At 50.7% G+C, this 18,547-nt stretch overlaps 1 protein-coding gene across 2 annotated transcripts; it reads left to right on the top strand.

Moving 5' to 3' along the window:
• The first annotated feature begins 276 nt into the window (after positions 1–276).
• TSPAN16 (tetraspanin 16) lies at positions 277–18,297 on the top strand. Of its 2 annotated transcripts, XM_059696752.1 has the most exons (7): positions 277–345; positions 2,966–3,163; positions 5,952–6,026; positions 7,825–7,932; positions 9,805–9,957; positions 12,573–12,656; positions 18,181–18,297. In XM_059696752.1, exons 1-7 carry the CDS (start codon positions 277–279, stop codon positions 18,226–18,228), a joined length of 735 nt encoding a protein of 244 aa, XP_059552735.1. In that variant the 3' UTR covers positions 18,229–18,297. The 2 variants fall into 2 exon arrangements, with proteins under 2 accessions (XP_059552735.1, XP_059552736.1); XM_059696753.1 differs by lacking the exon at positions 5,952–6,026.
• The last annotated feature ends 250 nt before the right edge of the window (positions 18,298–18,547 follow it).

Here is an 18,547-nt window from a genome sequence, read left to right as displayed (position 1 = left end):
TTCCTTTTTTCCACGCCTCACGTGGCCTGGTTAGAAGAGCCGGCAGGAAGGAAGTTTGGAGCACCTGTTCCAATTGTGATGTGATAAAGGCTGATGACTCAACCCCTCCCCTGCAGATGCTCAGGCAGTCAGGAGAGAGAGGAATAGAGCACATCAGCTGTAGTGACCCCCGCCCCTGCCTCCCCCCCGCCCCCAGCCCTCTACCATCTCAGGAAACAGTAGCCCAGAGGTGTAGGAAGGTGCTGACTTAATGTCCAGGGCACCCAGGCTGCCAGCATGGCTGAAACGCACACCCCCTACTATTCCTTGAAGAGACGGTTACTTTTCCTCAATGGCTTCATGGCTGTAAGTATGTCACAACCCAGGCCCCAGGCTTCGCGGCCCTTCCTCCACGGCTGACTCCCTCGAAGACAGAAATAAGTTGATCCAAATTCATTGGCATCCAGCTCTGCGGTCCCCAGGGAAGCGGGAGGAATGTAGGGCAGGCTGACGAGCGGCAGGACATGTTGGGAACAGGGGTAGCCTCCACTGACCCAGAGCAGGTGAAAATCACAGACGGGTGTGATCTGGGAGCCCAGAGGCAGCGAGGACCTCTTGGCTCTAAGTCAAATCCGGCAGAAAGCGAAAGTGTGTTGGGAGGGCGGGAGGGAGTGGTCATTTTCTGGTCCTTTACATTTTTCAAAACACTGTTTTCTTACTATAAAAATAACTCAGCATGTGCATTATTCAGGAAGTGATTGTTCTTATAGTAGAGCAGGATAAGGACAGGCTGCCCGGAAAGAGAAAGATATTCAATATCACTCCTCCTCGTTACCGGTGCTGTGACATTTTGATGGGAATTAAAGGAGACACCACGTCGACCTATGAACCAGGAGGTCACAGTTCAATTCCTGGTCAGGGCACGTGCCCGGGTTATGGGCTCGATCCCCAGTGTGGGGTGTGCAGGAGGCAGCCGATCCATGATTCTCATCATTGATGATTCTATCTCTCCCTCTCCCGTCCTCTCTGAGATCAATAAAAATATATTTTAAAAAAATGAAAAAATAAAAAAAAAGAAAAAGAAAAAGAAAGGAGACAGCACATTAAAGGGGCTCATGCCTACCATGGGAACATTGCTCAATATAAACCATCAGCCCTGACCGGTTTTGCTCAGTGGATAGAGCGTCGGCCTGCGGACTGGAGGGTCCCAGGTTCGATTCCGGCCAGGGGCATGTGCCTTGGTTGCGGGCGCATCCCCGGTGGGGAGTGTGCAGGAGGCAGCTGATTGATGTTTCTCTCTCATCGATGTTTCTAGCTCTCTATCCCTCTCCCTTCCTCTCTGTAAAAAACCAATAAAATATTTTAAAACAAAACAAAACAAACAAAAAAACCCATCACTCAGCTGGTTTGATTCCGGTCAGGGCCCATGCCCAGGTTGTGGGCTCAATTCCCCAGTGGGTGTTGTGCAGGATGATTCTCTCTCATCATTGATGTTTCTATCTCTCTCTTCCTTTCTGAAGTTAATAAAAGTTAAAAATAAAAAAATAAATAAAATAAAAACTTCCTAAGGCATTGGAAACATCTTTTTGTACTAATAAACACTTTCCTACAATAGGGGTCAGCACAGTACACCCAGATAGATGGATGGATGGATGGATGGATGGATGGATACATAAAAAATATTTTTAAATTTAAAAAATTGTTTACAAATTAAATATGGCTGCTTTTGATGTACACCACCATAGCTGAGTGCTTTGCAAAGAGAATTTACAGCCCTGGCTGGCTGGCTGGCTCAGTTGGTTGGAGCATCTTCCCCATACACCAAAAGGTTGCAGGTTTGATTTCCGGTCAGGATACATACCTGGGTTGGTTTGATCCCTGGGCCAGACACATACAGGAGGCTTCCAGTCAATGCTTTCTCTCTCATGTTGATGTTTCTCTCTCTCTCCCATCCTGTCTCTCTAAAAATCTATATAAATATATCCTCAGGTAAGGATTAGATAAAAGTGAACTTATAGTCTACAGAGCTCATAATATCTGGGTATTTTCAGAAAAAAAAAAATTGCCACCCCCTGTCCTACAGTATCATTTAAAGCAACGGTGTATGGTGCCACTGCATTGCCATGATTTACCTATCCGCTCTCTTATTGGTTGCTTCAGTGATTTTTAAAAAAATATATTTTATTGATTTTTTTGCAGAGAGGAAGGAAGAAGGATAGAGAGTTAGAAACATCGATGAGAGAGAAACATCGATCAGCTGCCTCCTGCACACCTCCCACTGGGGATGTGCCCGCAACCAAGGTACATGCCCTTGACCGGAATCGAACCTGGGACCCTTCAGTCCGCAGGCCGACGCTCTATCCACTGAGCCAAACCGGTTAGGGCGCTTCAGTGATTTTTGATGCTTTGTCCTTAAGGAACATCCTGGTACTGAGGCAAATATGTGGCTTTTCCTTAGGCTGAATATCTAGAAATGGAATTTCTAGGTAAAGGTTTTTACCATATAACCTTTAAGGATTTTTTGTTTTGTTTGTTTTTAAATATAATTTTATGATTGGTTTCAGAGGAAAGGAGAGGGAGAGAGAGAGAGATAGAAACATCAATGATGAGAGAGAATCATTGATCAGCTGCCTCCTGCACGCCCCACAACCCAGGCATTATGCCCTGACAGCGAATAGAGCTGTGACCTCTTGGTTCATAGGTGATTGCTCAACCACTATTCCACACCTGCTGGGCTAACCTTTAAGGTTTTAAATATAAATTGCAAGTGTCCTTCCCCGCCGTCCTCCCCCCAAAAAAATAAAGTTTGTTGCCTAGCAGAAACGTATGAGGATGTTTCTCCCCATCCTCACCGACACGGGGCGCGATCAATGTTTTCATGTTTTTGCTGATATGTTGGCCTTCACTCTCCTGTCCCTCCCTGAGGAGAGTTCCTTTTGTGAACAACGAACAGGCTGCCTTTCCATTTCTGATTCATGTTCTAAAGGTGTCTGGCGTGATCCTCATTGCCCTGGGCATCTACGTCAAGTTCAGAGGGGCCGTCCTCACAAAAGTCCTCGGGCTGTCGTCCGTGTACCTGTTCCACGTTAGCTACCTGTGTCTGGTGATGGGCTGCCTCACAGTGCTGCTGAGCTTCCTCGTGTGGTACGGCACAACCAAAGAAAGCAGAGAGATTCTCTTGTTTGTAAGTTGGGTCTGCAGGCAAACCCCCAAACTCGCCCTGCACGTACAAATCCTTCACTGTACACACTGCAAATCCCTCCTGCCCATTTGCAGTGTTCATGGTGTCTCATCTGATGGCATCAATACACACATCTCTTCCTTTATGATGTGTCTCACTTACTAGTAGGACTCCTTTCCTACCCAAGGCCATGAGTTATACTCTCCTAGGTTTTCTCCCCATGGCCTTCTGGAGTTTAACCATGTGTGTGGTGTGAGGTAGGGATCTGATTTATACTGCCCCCCTTACTGAGTGGCCCCTCTGGTCCTCCTCTGTCTACATGAGTTTCCATTGTGTTTGCGTCTGTTCTGGGCATGCTGTTCTTTCCATCCCACTAACACAACACTGTGAATCGTCATACATGAACAAGTACATGCTCAAGTACATGGGGTATGAACGTTGTGAGCATGGCCATGCAGATAGCATGTCCCAGATTTTACATGCTTTATTTTCACACACAGCCTTGGCTAACCATCTCTTTAAAATCCAGCTCCCAGCATCCCCTTTCTCATTTCCCTTAGAATCTTGTTGGAGCGGATTATCCCACTTTATGTTTAATCTATCTCCAGTGTGTTTGTTTTCCTTCCTCTACTGTGTTGCTACCAGTCTCTGGTTATTTCAATTTGGGGTTTTCAGGGAAATTCTTACTCTAGTTACCTCCTAGAGCACCCTGCCTCCACCCTCCTTCTCCCTGAAGTTCCATCATCTCAATTTCTTTTCTTAATTAGGTTCAGCGAATATTTCTTTTTTAAAAAATATATTTTATTAATTTTTTTACAGAGAGGAAGGGGGAGGGATAGAGAGTTAGAAACATCGATCAGTTGCCTCCTGCACACCCCCTACTGGGGATGTGCCTGCAACCAAGGTAGATGCCCTTATCCGGAATCAAACCTGGGACCCTTGAGTCTGCAGGTTGATGCTCTATCTACTGAGCCAAACCGGTTAGAGCTCAGCAAATATTTCTTAGCCACATCCTATGCCTACAATATTTCATTTTATCTTTAATGTGATATGGACACTATTTTAACCATAGTTTAACTTGGAGGAATCAGAGTCCTCCCTCTCACAACCCCACATCCAACCTGTCTGCAAATCCGACCTGCTTTACCACCAGTCTCTGTCCCCCCAAAGCCTCTGAGACCTCACTCACAAAAGCAAAGTCTTTTTGATGGATTTGGGAGCCACACAAGGTTCTGAGCAGAGGAGGGTCTTTGGGACACAGGTACTCACAGGTGCTGGTGCTCACGGGCGCCCTCTGGTGTCCATGGGGGGGGACATTGGGGGGGGCCCCAGAGCAGAGGCACTGTGCTGGGCCAGGTGGGAATGGTGGAGGCTAGACCTGGTGGAGTTGTGGAAGGGGTGAGAAAGGGCAGATTGGGGATAGATTCTGAAGATAGAGCGCCTGGGACTTGCTGACGTCTGGTTATCTTAGTCACCCAGAGACAGGGAGAGAGTGACATTGATATTAATATTAATCCTCATAACCTGTTACATGAGCCACTCATCTGGGGTCCTACACCTGGTAAGCCCTGCACCCACGTTTACCCCTGTGGGCTGTGGGGACCCCGGGGGTGTATCCACTGCACTTTCCTTCCTCTCTGTGTGAGGGCCAGATAAGCCAGGTGACTCAGCCTAAATCATCAAACAGGTCTTTAATAATCTATACTAATAAAAGGGTAATATGCTAATTAGATCAGACATCTTCTGGACGTGCTTCTGGACAAAGCCACGGTGGCAGGGGCCAAGGCAGAGGTGGTTAGGGGCGATCAGGCCGGCAGGGGAGAGCAGTTAGGGGGTGATCAGGCTGGCAGGGGAGAGCAGTTAGGGGGCAATCAGGCCAGTAGGCAGAGGCGGTTAGGGGCGATCAGGCAGACAGGTAGGCGAACGGTGAGGAGCCAGCAGTCCCAGATTGTGAGAGGGATGTCCAACTGTCAGTTTAGGCACGATCCAAGGGGTCCTGGATTGGAGACGGTGCAGGCCAGGCTGAGGGACACCCCCCCCCCCCCGACCATGCACAAATTTCGTGCACTGGGCCTCTAGTAATAATAATAATAATAATAATAATAGGTACAAACAGAAATGCATGAAAGGAAAGCCAGGAGGTGACCTTACTTCGCTCCCATCTGGCCTCAAGCTCCACAGAATCCACCGAGACCCCTAGAGCTGGTCCCACCGCCATATTGTGCAGACGGGGAAACTGAGACACGCGGGGGGGGGGGGGGAGGGGGCGGGGGAGGCAGCTTCTCCTTGATGGGTAACTTGAAGACCGCCCCTCTGCCTGCCAAATTTCCCATCGTTTTCCACTGTGCAAGTGAACTTATTGGAAACATTAGGCAGCGAATGTTGATATTTTCTTCCTACACCCACCGACCTGTCCCTGCCCCTCCCCTTGAGTTGTCAGCCTCTTCCCACATTAGTGGGTCTGAGGCTTCTCCCCTCCTCCTGCTTCTGTTCTGTCCTCCCCACCCCACCCCACTCACCCCACCCCGGTCCCTGCTATCTGCGACCTACAGCCTTTACGACACCTGCCACATAAGCCCATACAGTGCTGGGTGTGAAGTGAGGGTCCAGCTAGTTGGCTCCTAAGTCTACCCTGCAACCTGGACAAATAGGAAAGTGACACATGAAAGAAATAAAGGCCCCTACCCCGCTGGATGTCCGTTCTTTCAAGCCCGGGGCAGCCTCGTGGCCTGGGCGTGGGCAGGGACGCCCAGCAGCGCCCAGCTCCCGTCGCCCCTGCCGTGTCTTCCAGAGCCTCCTGTGGATGGTTGTCATCCTCACGGTGGAAATCACGGTCGCCACCTTGGTCCTTGCCTTCCTCCCAACTGTGAGTACAGCGCTGCTTCTCCCCTTCAGCGTTAGGAATAAACAGACCGGTTTGGCTCAGTGGATAGAGCGTCGGTCTGTGGACTGAAGGGTCCCAGGTTCGATTCCGGTCAAGGGCACATGCCTGGGTTGCGGGCTCGATCCCCAGTGAGGGGCGTGCTGGAGGCAGCCGACCAATGATTCTCTCTCATCATTGATGTGTCTATCTCTCTCTCCCTCTCCCTTCCTCTCTGAAATCAATAAAAAAAAAATTCTTTTTAAAGAAAGAAACAGACTCAACTGAAGCCCCCGACCCCACCCCACCCCACCCCAGGAGGGAGGCAGGGAGGCCCCGAGGAGGGAGACTGGGCCTTAAAGATGCCTTGAAAAGCCGAAAACCTCAGGCCTCCCCTCGAAGGCCCCAAGAAACTGGCCCAGTTCATCTGACCCCCTGTCCTGCTCTGGGTGGTGGGTGGTAAGGAGCAATGGGAATGCCATACACATTGTTGGGCTTTGGAATATGTTGAAAACAGGGGGCTATTTGGCAAAATTCATCCAAATGACAAACAGATGCTTTGACCCCACCGTCCCATTTTTACCCACGGGCCTGTGTGTCCGTGGGCAGAACGACACGCATGCGGGGACGGCAAACCCCCCGCCTCGGGAGCGTCACTGGAGGGGCCAGTTTATAACAACATCACAAGGCAGTCGCTGCCGGGGGGGAGGGAAGGAGAAGGCCGTCCCTGAACAAGGTGGCACTTGCTTCAGGACACAGTGATGTCCTCATTCGTGTCCCCCCAGAGGCCCACTCGGAGACAGGAATGTGAAGGCTCCTGGTTTATTTGAGACGTGACCCCAAGAAGCACCTGTAGGGACAGGGGAGGGAGGCAGGGGAGGGCATGCAGTTGGTAAAAGGTGACACTGTGGGCGGCTGGGTTCAGCCCTGCTGGGGGCCCCGGGGACCCGGTGCAGGACACACAGCCGCTCCTCCACGCGAGGCCCAGGAAGCTGCAGTGCCGACCCCCACACCTCCCATCAGCCGCTTGCGTGCTGAGAGGCCACAGGCAGCCCTTGGTCGCAGGCAGCGAGCACAGAAATGACAAAGGCCGCCGGGACACAAGCGGGGGACCGAGAGCCACGGCCTCCCTGGTTCACGACCAGCCAGGTGCAGCCCGAGAGTCCTGTGAAGCCAGGAGGAAAGCCATCGGATGCACTTGCTCTGACACACACAGGATGTCTCTTCTGGGGACACAGGAAGCAGTGACAGTCGCTGTGGAGTGGGAGGAACTTGTTGGCTGGGAGAAAAGGTGGGAGGAGACTTTTCATGGTCTACCCGTCTGTGCTTTGCGAATTTTGAACCATGTGGCTACGTCACCTCTTCAGGGGACACGCTTAAAATTTAGACCTTTATTTAAACAGTGGAAAATTAAATGTGTTTCTTTTCTTGTGCACAGAGAGATGCAGTTGCGAGAGAGAGAGAGCGAGAGAGAGAGAGATTGATTCAGTTGCTAACGATGATATTCAAGTCTTTAATAGACTTTCAGCCAAATGGGGTGGGAGGGGGGCAGATGTGTGGGCGGTTGGAAAGAGCAGATGATTCAAACTGGTTTGTGATGGAGACGACCAGATGCGCTCCCTGTGCCTCCCAGGCTGACGGGAGCCTGAAGGCGGCATCCGCCAGAGCAGACCCACGGCTGAGGGGAGGGACCTGAAGGAAGCAGAAGGGAAGCCCCCACCCCCTGGCTCTGTCCCCAAGAAACCTCACCAAATGGGGCGCCTTGCTGTTTTGTGTATTCATGGCTTCCCGTTTCCCCTTTGAGGCTCCGGAAGAATCCCTGGAATACAACTTTGTGGCCCTGAAGAAGAATTACAGGGGCTACAATGAGCCCGATGACTTCTCCATGGAATGGAACTTGGTCATGGAGAAGGTGAGAGCCCCATCTTTCTTTTAATGTGATAAAACAGCTCTACATATAAAAGCCTAAGCTACCGTTAAGACTGGTCAACCGAATGACTGGTCACTATGACGATGCACTGACCACTAGGGGGCAGATGCTCAACGCAGGAGCTGCCCCCATCCCCCCCCCCCCCCGGGGGTCAGGATGCTCCCACAGCCAACCTCCCTCAGCTGGCCGATCTCCTGAGGTCCCTCCTCCTGGCTGGCTGGCCCCAATTGGCCCCGATCAGCCTCGATTGCCAGCCAGGCCAAGTGTCCCCTCCCCCCCCCATGCACAAATTCGTGCACTGGGCCTCTAGTACATAACATCAAATTTACCATCTCAACCATTTTTAAGTGGCATTAAGCACACTCACATTGTTGTGCAGCCATCACCACCATCCAGCTCCAGAACTTTCTCATCTTCCCAACCTGAAACTCTGTCCCCATTAAACACTCACTTCCCATTCTCCCCTTCCCCAGCCCGGGCACCCACCATCTACTTTCTGTCTCTATTCATCTGACTCCTCATATAAGTGGAATCACACATGTTGTAGCAAGGGTCAGAATTTCCTTCCTTTTTCAGACTGAAAAAGATTTCGTTGTATGGATACAGCCCCTTTTGTTTACCCATCATCCATCAGTGGACACTTGAGCTGCCCCCACCTTTGGGGTGCTGTGAAAAATGCCGCTATGAACATGGGTGTCCAAGTCCTTCTTGGGTGTTTGAAAACCTCTTTCAATTATTTTTTTAAATATATGTTTATTTATTTTCCTCCTCAAAAGCTAGTGCTGTAGCCTGGCCGGCATGGCTCAGTGGTTAAGCATCAACCCATGAACTAGGTACAGTGGTCGGCAAACTGCGGCTCGCGAGCCACATGCGGCTCTTTGGCTCCTTGAGTGTGGCTCTTCCACAAAATACCACATGCGGGCACGCACGTACAGTGCGATTGAAACTTTGTGGCCCTTGCACAGGAGTCGGTTTTCGGCCTGAGCGAGTCTATTTTGAAGAAGTACTGTTGATATTTGGCTCTGTTGACTAATGAGTTTGCCGACCACTGGGATAGACGAAACAAGTATACGAGTGTGGATGGGAGAGCTGGAAGGGGGCGACCTCAGCGAACGTACCTCAATCAGATTGAGGGCGTTTTTAGCCAAGGCCAGCTTAGGAGTACCCTAATTAAGTTAATCACAATGTACCTACCCATATAGTTTAAGTTTAAAAAAGTTGGCTCTCAAAAGACATTTCAATCGTCGTACTGCTGATATTTGGCTCTGTTGACTAATGAGTTTGCCGACCACTGAACTAGGAAATCACGGTTTGATTCCGTCAGGCACATGCCCGGTTTGCAACCTGGATCCCCAGTAGGGGGCGTGCAGGAGGCAGCCAATCAATGTTTCTCTCTCATCATTGATATTTCTCTCTCTCCTTCCTTCTTCTCTGAAATCAATTTAAAAAAAAAAAAGGAAAGAAAAACAGTGTATTTAATTTTTTTTTTTAAAAGGGAACAGCCTATCTAAAGGCCCCAAGGCTGGCACTTGCCAAGTGCGAAACATCAAGGAGACAGGGAGGCGAAAGCTGAGAAAGTGAAAGGGAGAGTGGGCGGAGATGAGGGCCTGGAGGGGACAGGGCAGGTCTTGCAGGGCCTTGCGGGCCATGATGAGGAGTTCAGCTTTTACCCCCAGTAAGAGGAGAACCATGAATGCTCTGAGCCGTGATGGGGGTGGGGGTAAGGGAGGCACTAGCCCAGGCTCTGGAATACTGTGACTGCTGTCTAGTAGCCATGGCGACTGTGACTTCTATTGTTTTTGTTAGTTTAATATGTGAAAGGAAGTCTTCAAGTGTTTCTTCTCCGCTCTGCAGCTGAAGTGCTGTGGGGTGAAGAACTACACAGATTTTTCTGGTTCCTCCTTTGAGAAGACGACTGGCTACACCTACCCCAGGAGCTGCTGCAAATCCATCCGGACTGCGGCCTGTACCGGGCACAACGTGTCCTCCGATGTCATCCACCAGGCGGTAACTCCCGATTTTGTTGGCCACCACCATGGTAGACCCCGAGGGCTGGGGACTTTCATAAAAATTGCACATTTGCCCTGGCTGGTGTGACTCGGTTGGAGCGTCGTCCTATACCCAAAAGGTGGTGGGTTCGATTTCCGGTCAAGGCACGTTCCCAGGTTGCGGGTTTGATTCCCGGTGATTGGTGTTTCTCTCTCAGGTTGATGCTTCTCTCTCTGTCTCTCTGTCTCTCTATCTCTCTGCATGCCCCCTACCCAGGATTGAGCCCACAACCTGGACATGTGCCCTGACTGGGAATTGAAGCGGCAACCTTTTGGTGCCAGGATGACGCCCAATGAACTGAGCTACACTGGCCAGGGCTGGGCATTCACTTTAACTCAATCCCCATCACATCCCTCTAGGCCAGCCGTGGGCAAACTACGGCCCGCGGGCCGGATCCGGCCCGTTTGAAATGAATAAAACTATTGAAAAAAAAGACCGCACCCTTTTATGTAATGATGTTTACTTTGAATTTATATTTGTTCACACAAACACTCCATCCATGCTTTTGTTCCGGCCCTCCGGTCCAGTTTAAGAACCCATGGTGGCCCTCGAGTCAAAAAGTTGGCCCACCCCTGGACTGTCCCCTTGGGCCCTGCACAACCACTTCTCCTCCGACTCACACGCTCACTCATCCTGCTGCAGCCGCACCAGCCTCCTCGAGGCAGCACAAACACATCAGGCGCCTGCCAGCCTCAGGGGCTCTGCAAAGGCTGTTCCTTCTGCCTGGAATTCTCTTCCCCTAAATGTCTTCCCACCTCACTTCCTTCTAGTCTGTGCTCCATTGTTGAGATATTCCTGATCCTCTATAATAGGATCTCCCCACAAATCACCATTACACTTCATCTCCTTATTCTACTTCAGTGTCTGTCTGGTGCTTAACCAGTACCTACTACACAGTGGGGCCTTGACTTACGAGTTTAATTCGTTCGGAGACCGAGCTCGTTAAGGAGCTCGTTAACTCAAATTACTCTCTCAACTCAATGCAGAAAATCGGCTGCGAGACAGCTGGTATCTCAAAAAACTCGTTAGTCGGGACACTCGTAAGTCAAGGCCCCACTGTACCTGTTTTCCCCACGCAAATGTCCTCCACCAAGGCAAGAATTTTGTCTGTTTTCGCATTGCTGGGTTCCAGCGCCCACTGCCTCGCATACAATAGGCACTGAGTAAATATTCATTACGTGAAGGGGCTACGGAACTGCCAACAGTGAGCAACAGGCAGCCCCAGCTTCCAAACACAGGGAGTGCTGGGCGCCCAGAAGGTGAGGGGCATCTCCGTGGCCGCAGCAAGGAGAGTGGAGCCTGCTCTGCTCACCCACTGTGTCTGATCTCTTCACCTGTCTGAGCCTCAGTTTCTTCATTTATAAAACAGAGAGCCCAGCTGGTATGACTCAATGGTTGAGCATCAACCTACCAACCAGGAGGTCACAGTTCGATTCCTGGTCAGGGCACCTGCCCGAATTGTGGGCTGGATCCTCAGTGTGGGGCATGCAGGAGGCAGCGGATCAAAGATTCTCTCTTCCCGTGGATGTTTCTATCCCCCTCTCCCTCTCCCTTCCTCTCTGAAATCAATAAAAATATATTGGGGGGGGGGAGAGAAAATAAATACCTACCTTATGGGGTTGTTGTAGGAAATGAGTGAGAAGGTGCTAGAAACACGTACGTCCTTCTGTTCATATATAAAGAACACTCAGAAATGACGAATAGTTCCTGAACGCTGGCTCTGTGTCAGGCCACTGCTATGTACTTCCTGTAGATTCTTTCTCTTAATCCAGTGGTTCTCAACCTTCTGGCCCTTTATTCATTTTTTTTTTAAATATATATTTTATTGATTTTTTTTACAGAGAGGAAGGGAGAGGGATAGAGAGCCAGAAACATCGACGAGAGAGAAACATCGATCAGCTGCCTCCTGCACACCCCCTACTGGGGATGTGCCTACAACCAAGGTACATGCCCTTGACCGGAATCGAACCCGGGACCCTTCAGTCTGAAGGCCGACGCTCCATCCACTGAGCCAAACCGGTCAGGGCTCAACCTTCTGGCCCTTTAAATGCTTTTCCTCATGTTGTGACCCAACCATAAAATTATTTTTGTTGCTACTTCATAACTGTAATGTTGATACTGTTATGAAGCGTAATGTAAATATCTGATATGCAGGATGGTCTTAGGCGACCCCTGTGAAAGGGTCGTTCGACCGCCAAAGGGGTCGCGACCCACAGGTTGAGAACCGCTGTCTTAATCCACTCAAAAATCTTGTGAGGGGGACCCAGTTGGTCACGTTTACAGTTGGGAAACCGAGGCGCAGAAAGAGGGTCCCACAGTTAGTGATGACTTGCCCATGTGGACACTGGGGGGTCCTCTGGGGGGGTGTGTGGAAGGAGGAGGAGGCTAGGGCAATGCTGGCATGTTGGGGAGCAGTCAAGTGAGAAGGAGCCGAGGTCCTGTCGCCCTGTCCCTTTCTCCTCCCTGAATCTGGGGGCAGTTTGAATGGCCCCAAAAGGGGTGGATGGTGACAGGGCCTCGGAGTCTCCGAGCCCCTAACCAGGTCCCGCCTGCTTTGACATTTGTACCTGCAGGGCTGTTTTCCCAAGTTCCAGAAAATAGTCACGACTCAGAGCGTCAACCTGAGTTTAGGCTCACTGGGGGCAGCAGTGATACAGGTAAGCCTCGCTCCTCTGGGATGCACTGCATTCTTTTATTGAGCACCTACTGTGTGCCAAGCACTGTTCGGGGCACTGAGGACACAACAGTGATGAAAAAAGACAAAAATCCCTGCCAATGTGGCACTGACATTCAAGTGGGGGAGGCAGTAAAACATGGTGATGGAATAAGGAAGGTTAGGGAGGGACTGTCTGAGGAGGTGACGGCTGACCAGTGACCTGAGGAAAAGCCATGTGTGTATATGGGGGGAGGGCAGAGGGAACAGTTGGTGCAAAGGCCCTGAGGCTGGGATAAGCTTGCCTTATTCAAGGACCAGCAGGGAGGCCCCTGGGGCGGAGCAGGATGGACAAGAAGGGTGAGATGAGGGCAGGTTGATGCGGGCAAGGTAATATAAGGCCTTGTGGGATACAGAGAGGGGTTGGCTTTATTCTGAGAATAACAGAAAGGCAGTAGAAAGGTTTAAAAAAATGCTTATTTTTAAAAAATATTTTTATTGAGTTTATTTATTTCAGACAGGAAGGGAGAGGGAGAGAGAGAGAAACATCAATGATGAGAGAGAATCATTGATCAGCTGCCTCCTGCACACCCCACACTGGGGATAGAGCCCGAAACCTGGGCATATGCCCTGACTGGGAATCGAACCCGTGACCTCCAGGTTCATAGGTCGACGCTCAACCACTGAGCTACGCCGGCCAGGCAGTAGAAAGGTTTTTCACATCTTTTTTACTCCACGAACTTTATTGAGCACCTACTAGGTCCAGTCAATATTGTAGACACTAAGGATACAACTTAGAATTAAACAAACAAAAATCTCTTCTGTCATGGAGCTGGCCTTCTAACCAGCGGGGATAGGTGAGAAACATGATTCTTAAATTGGAAAATGTGGCCCTGGCCAGGTAGCTCCGTTGGTTGGAGTTTTGTCCTGATATGCCAAGGTTACGGGTTTGATGCCAGTCAGGGCACATACAGGAATCAACCAATGGCCCTAGCTGGTTTGGCTCTGTGGATAGAGCGTTGGCCTGCAGACTGAAGTGTCCCGGGTTCGATTCTGGTCAAGGCATGTACCTCGGTTGCAGGCTTGAACCCCAGCCCCAGTCGGGGCACATGCAGGAGGCAACCAATCCATATGTCTCCCTCACATCGAAGTTTTTCACTCTCTCTAAAAATCAATGGAAAAATATCCTCAAGTGAGGATTAACAGGAGGAGGAGGAGGAGGAGGAGGAGGAGGAGGAGGAGGAGGAGGAGGAGGAGGAGGAGAAAAGGAAAGAGAAGAAAAGAAGGGGTGAGGAAGGCATGTGAGTGATGCAGGATTCAAGTGAGAAACAACTTACCCTGGAGATGTGCCCTCTTCATCCTGCTAGTGAGTCTGGCCTACACTTCTCTGGTGGAAGGCCTGAGGGGGCAAGGGCTGGGGCTCCAAACTCTGGTCCTAGCCGTGTCACTCACTGGCTGTCTGACTGTGAGTTAGGACGACAGCCTCCCTCATTTGTAAAATGGGCTGCGCCTTGTTTGCTGCTAAGCACTGATGAGGTGGCGTGAGTCAGAGGCTTTGGGCGATGCCCCATGACTCTGGGAAGTTATTGTCATCAGCCCGAGAGAGGTCTTATCCGAGGCAGGGATCACAGGGAGGCAGAGGCAGCGAGATGATGAGTTCTTCATGCACCACGAGAGATGCTCGAAGGCCACTCACCATGGAAACAGTGTGCACAGGAGCTATTCTCATCCCTGAGCCTGTCCAAGGAGCGGCTCTTTCCTCAGGGCCAAGTTCAGATAAGCCCCAGGAAGAGAAAAATATTTTTTGTTAAAACTTTTCTTCTCCTATCTCATATAAAGATAATTGCATAAGGCAATAACTATAAAACTGCGTTGATAGACTTATGTTAAAATGAAATATACATGACAATAATAGCATGAACAAGGTTGGAGAAAACAGCTATACAGGAGCAACGTTTTTGTAGGCTACTGAAGTTAATTTACTCTTAATCCAAGCAAGACTGTAAAAAGTAAAGATGTTCATTGTAATCCCCAGTTGATTGGGCCTCGTCCTGTGCACTGAAAGGTATCAGTTCCATTCCGGGTCAGGTCACACCTGGGTTTCAGGCTTGATCCCCACTAGGGAGCATGCTAGAGGCAGCCAATCAATGTTTTGCTCTCACATATATGTTTCTTTCTCTCTCCCTTCCTCTCTTTAAAAAAAATCAATGAAAAGATTTTTTTAAAATTAAAAATAGAACTGCTTTATGACCCAGTGACTCCACCTCTGGGATATATCTGAAGAAACCCAAAACACTAATTGGAAAGAATATATGTACCCTTTGTTCATTGCAGCGTTATTTACAACTAGAGGCCTGGTGCACGAAATTCATGCATGGGGAGGGGGTCCTTCAGCCCAGCCTGCAATGACGCCAGTGTCCCTCGCCCTGGCCTCTGGCCTGAGGCCCCTCCCTCCCGCCGTGCAGCCAGGGCAGGGACGCTGGGCTCGTGTTGCCGGGGCAATGCCACCAGCATCCTGCCCCAACCACTATGGGTGCCGCCATCTTTGCTGCAAAGTGACGGTTAATTTGCATATTACTCTTTTATTAGATAGACTAGGGGCCCGGTGCACGAAATTCGTGCACTGGGTGTGTGTGTGTGGGGGGAGTATCCCTCAGCCCAGCCTGCCCCCTCTCACATAATGGGAGCCCTCAGGCGTTGACCCCCATCACCCTCCAATCGCAGGATCGGCCCCTTGCCCAGGCCTGACGCCTCTGACAGAGGTGTCAGGCTTGGACAGGGGACCCCCATATCCCCCTTATCACTGGCTCTGGCCCCCGCCCAGGCCTGAGGCCTCTGGCCCAGGAATCATGCCTGCGCAGGGGACCCTCATTTCCCCCCATCACTGGTTCTGCCCCCAGCCCAGGCCTGATGCCTCGGCCAGAGGCGTAGACCCCCATCACCCTCCAATCGCCTGATCGGCCCCTTGCCCAGGCCTGATGCCTCCGCCAGAAGTGTCAGGCTTGGACAGGGGACCCCCATCTCCCCCTTATCACTGGCTCTGGCCCCCGCCCAGGCCTGAGGCCTCTGGCCCAGGAATCATGCCTGGGCAGGGGACCCCCATCTCCCTCTGATCGCTTGCTCCACCCCCCGCCCAAGCCTGACGCCTCTGACCCAGGCTTCAGGCCTGGGCAAGGGGACCATCATATCCCCCCAATCCCCGGCTCCGCCCCCCGCCCAGGCCTGATGCCTCGGCCAGAGGAGTTGACCCTCATCACCCTCCGATCACCAATCACCGGATCGGCCCCTTGACCAGGCCTGAGGCCTTCGGCAGAGGTGTCAGGCCTAGGCAGGGGACCCCCAGCTCCCCGTGGTTGCAGGCTCCGCCCCTGCCCAGGCCTAACACCTCTGGCCTAGGCGTCCGGCCCGGGCAGCAGGGACCCGCAGCTGCAGTGGCCCCGTGATTGTGGGCTCCACTTTAGGCCCAGGCAAGGGACCCCTAGCTCCCGGGACTGCCAGCTTCTACCGTGCCCAGCTCCCATCGCTGGCTCCACCCCTACTTCCTGCTATCACTGGCCAGGGCAGCAAAGTCGCCTGATTCTCCTTGGCAGGGGGCTTCTTCCTGCTTTCCCTTTCGCCTCCCTGCATTGTGCCTACATATGCAAATTAACCGCCATCTTGTTGGCAGTTAACTGCTGATCTTAGTTGGCAGTTAATTTGCATATAGCCCTGATTAGCCAATGAAAAGGGTATCGTCGTACGCCAATTACCATTTTTCTCTTTTATTAGATAGGATAGCCAAGATATGGACACAACCCAAATGGCCATCAATAGATGAACAGATAAAAAATATGATGTTTCTATTTTTTTAATACAAATTAAAAGACTTTTTAAATTTATATTTTTATTGATTTCAGAGAGGAAGGGAGAGGGAGAGAGTGATAGAAACATCAAAGATGAGAGAGAAGCATTGACCAGTTGCCTTCTGCACACCCCCTACTGGGAATAGAGCCCACAACCTGGGCATATGCCTTGACCCAGAATTGAACCACAACTACCTGGTTCATACAGGTCAGGCTCTCAGTGATGTTTCTATCTCTCTCTCTCCTCTCCCTTCCTTTCTCTGAAATCAATAACAACTTATTTTTTAAAAAAAGAGATAATAAAATCATTTAAAAATAAAGAAGAAGAAGAAGTACAAATTGGTACAAATTGTTAGCCACAGAATAGTCATGGAGATGTAAAGTACAGCATAGGGAATATAGGCAATAATATTGTAAGGACTATATACAGTGCCAGGTGGGCCCCTGAAATATTGGGAGGACCACTTTGTAAAGTATATGATTATCTAACATTATGTTGTGCACTGGAAACTAATCTATAGTAATAATAGAGGAATATGCAAATTGTCCGGCACACAGTCACAGTCACAGTAACGACCGAACATCAGGCTGCATGGGGTGACAAGGCTGGCAGGGGTGTTGGTGAGGGATGACCAAACAACTGAACAGCAGTCTGCATGGGGCGACCAGGCTGGCAGGGTGGGGCAGTTGGGGGCGACCAGGCTGGCAAGGGGGGCAGTTGGGGGTGACCAGACTGGTAGGGGGGAAGTTGGGGGCAACCAGGTTGGCAGAGGGGGGCAGTTGGGGGCAACCAGGCTGGCAGGGGAGGGCAGTTAGGGGTAATCAGGCTGGCAGGCAGAGGCGTTTAGGGGTGATCAAGCTGTGGGGGGGGTGGGGAGGGCAGTTAGGGGCAATCAGGCAGGCAGGCAGGTGAACAGTTAGGAGCCAGCAGTCCCGGGTTGTGAGAGGGATGTCCGACTGCCGGTTTAGGCCTGATAAACCGGCAGTCGGACATTCCCCGAGGGGTCCTGGATTGGAGAGGGTGCGGGCTGGGCTGAGGGAACCCCCTCCCATGCATGAATTTCATGCACTAGGCCTCAGGTACAAAATAATATTGTATGTAAACTGTCATTGAAAAAAAAAAGATCAGAAAAGTAGCTTCTGGGGCCTCTGCAGAGGTGTGGGCAGAGTTCAGGAAAGCGAGGGCTGTTGGGGCACTCAGGGGCTAGCAGCTTGGGGAGCGTTTACTTCTCCAAGTCCTGAAGCGCTGGGGCGAGCAGGCTCGGAGGGTTCAGGATGAGCAGAAGAGAGGAGGGAGTGGGAATACTTCAAACTTACACCCATTCTCCCACCTCTCATTGGTGCTTCCTATTGGCCAAATCTAACAGGAAGGAAGAAGGCAGGGGTTTCTGGGAAATGTAGTTTTCAGGACCCAGGGGAGAACAGAAGAGGGTGGAGATAAGACCTGGGGGAAGCAAGGGAGAATGACTGCTGTGCATCCTGAAAGGCCTCCGCCTTCTACCCTCCACTGAAACGATGTGAACAGGTCCAAATGACCTCCAACGTGGCCTGGGGACCCTGAGGCCACGTGTAAACCCTGCCCCTGCCGTTTCCGGAACACGATGCTACCCATCTCTGTGTTTCCAATTTGATTCCCGTTCCAGAAGTCCCTCAAAGTTGGTTCTGTGTTTGTTTCTTCCATGTCAGCTGCCAGGAGTTCTTACCACCTTGTTGCTGTTTGTGAAGCTGAGCTGACAGACGACACCTGGGCACACCTGGCTGTTGGAGATGTGGTCTCATTTTTTTTTCTCTGTGGAACTCACTGTTTTTTTGAAGGGAGATTGGTAATAAAAGATTGGGGAAACTTCTGTCATCCCGACTCCCTTCTCCTTCGCTTTATTTAGTTATTTTTCTTTTGTTTTGTTTTTTCCTTCGCTTTATTTTTCATACTAGCTGGCAATGATTTTAGTTCACATGCAACTGTCTTGTTTGGTAAATTATTATGTGAAAAAAAATCAAAAATATTCACAAAAGCCCTGGCTGGTTTGGCTCAGTGGACAGAGCGTCGGCCTGC

This window comes from Myotis daubentonii, chromosome 5, assembly GCF_963259705.1.
Source record: "Myotis daubentonii chromosome 5, mMyoDau2.1, whole genome shotgun sequence".
Taxonomy (NCBI): Eukaryota; Metazoa; Chordata; class Mammalia; order Chiroptera; family Vespertilionidae; genus Myotis; species Myotis daubentonii.
The sequence above is the reverse complement of the archived record's forward strand: the minus strand, read 5'-3'. Positions and strand labels throughout refer to the sequence as shown.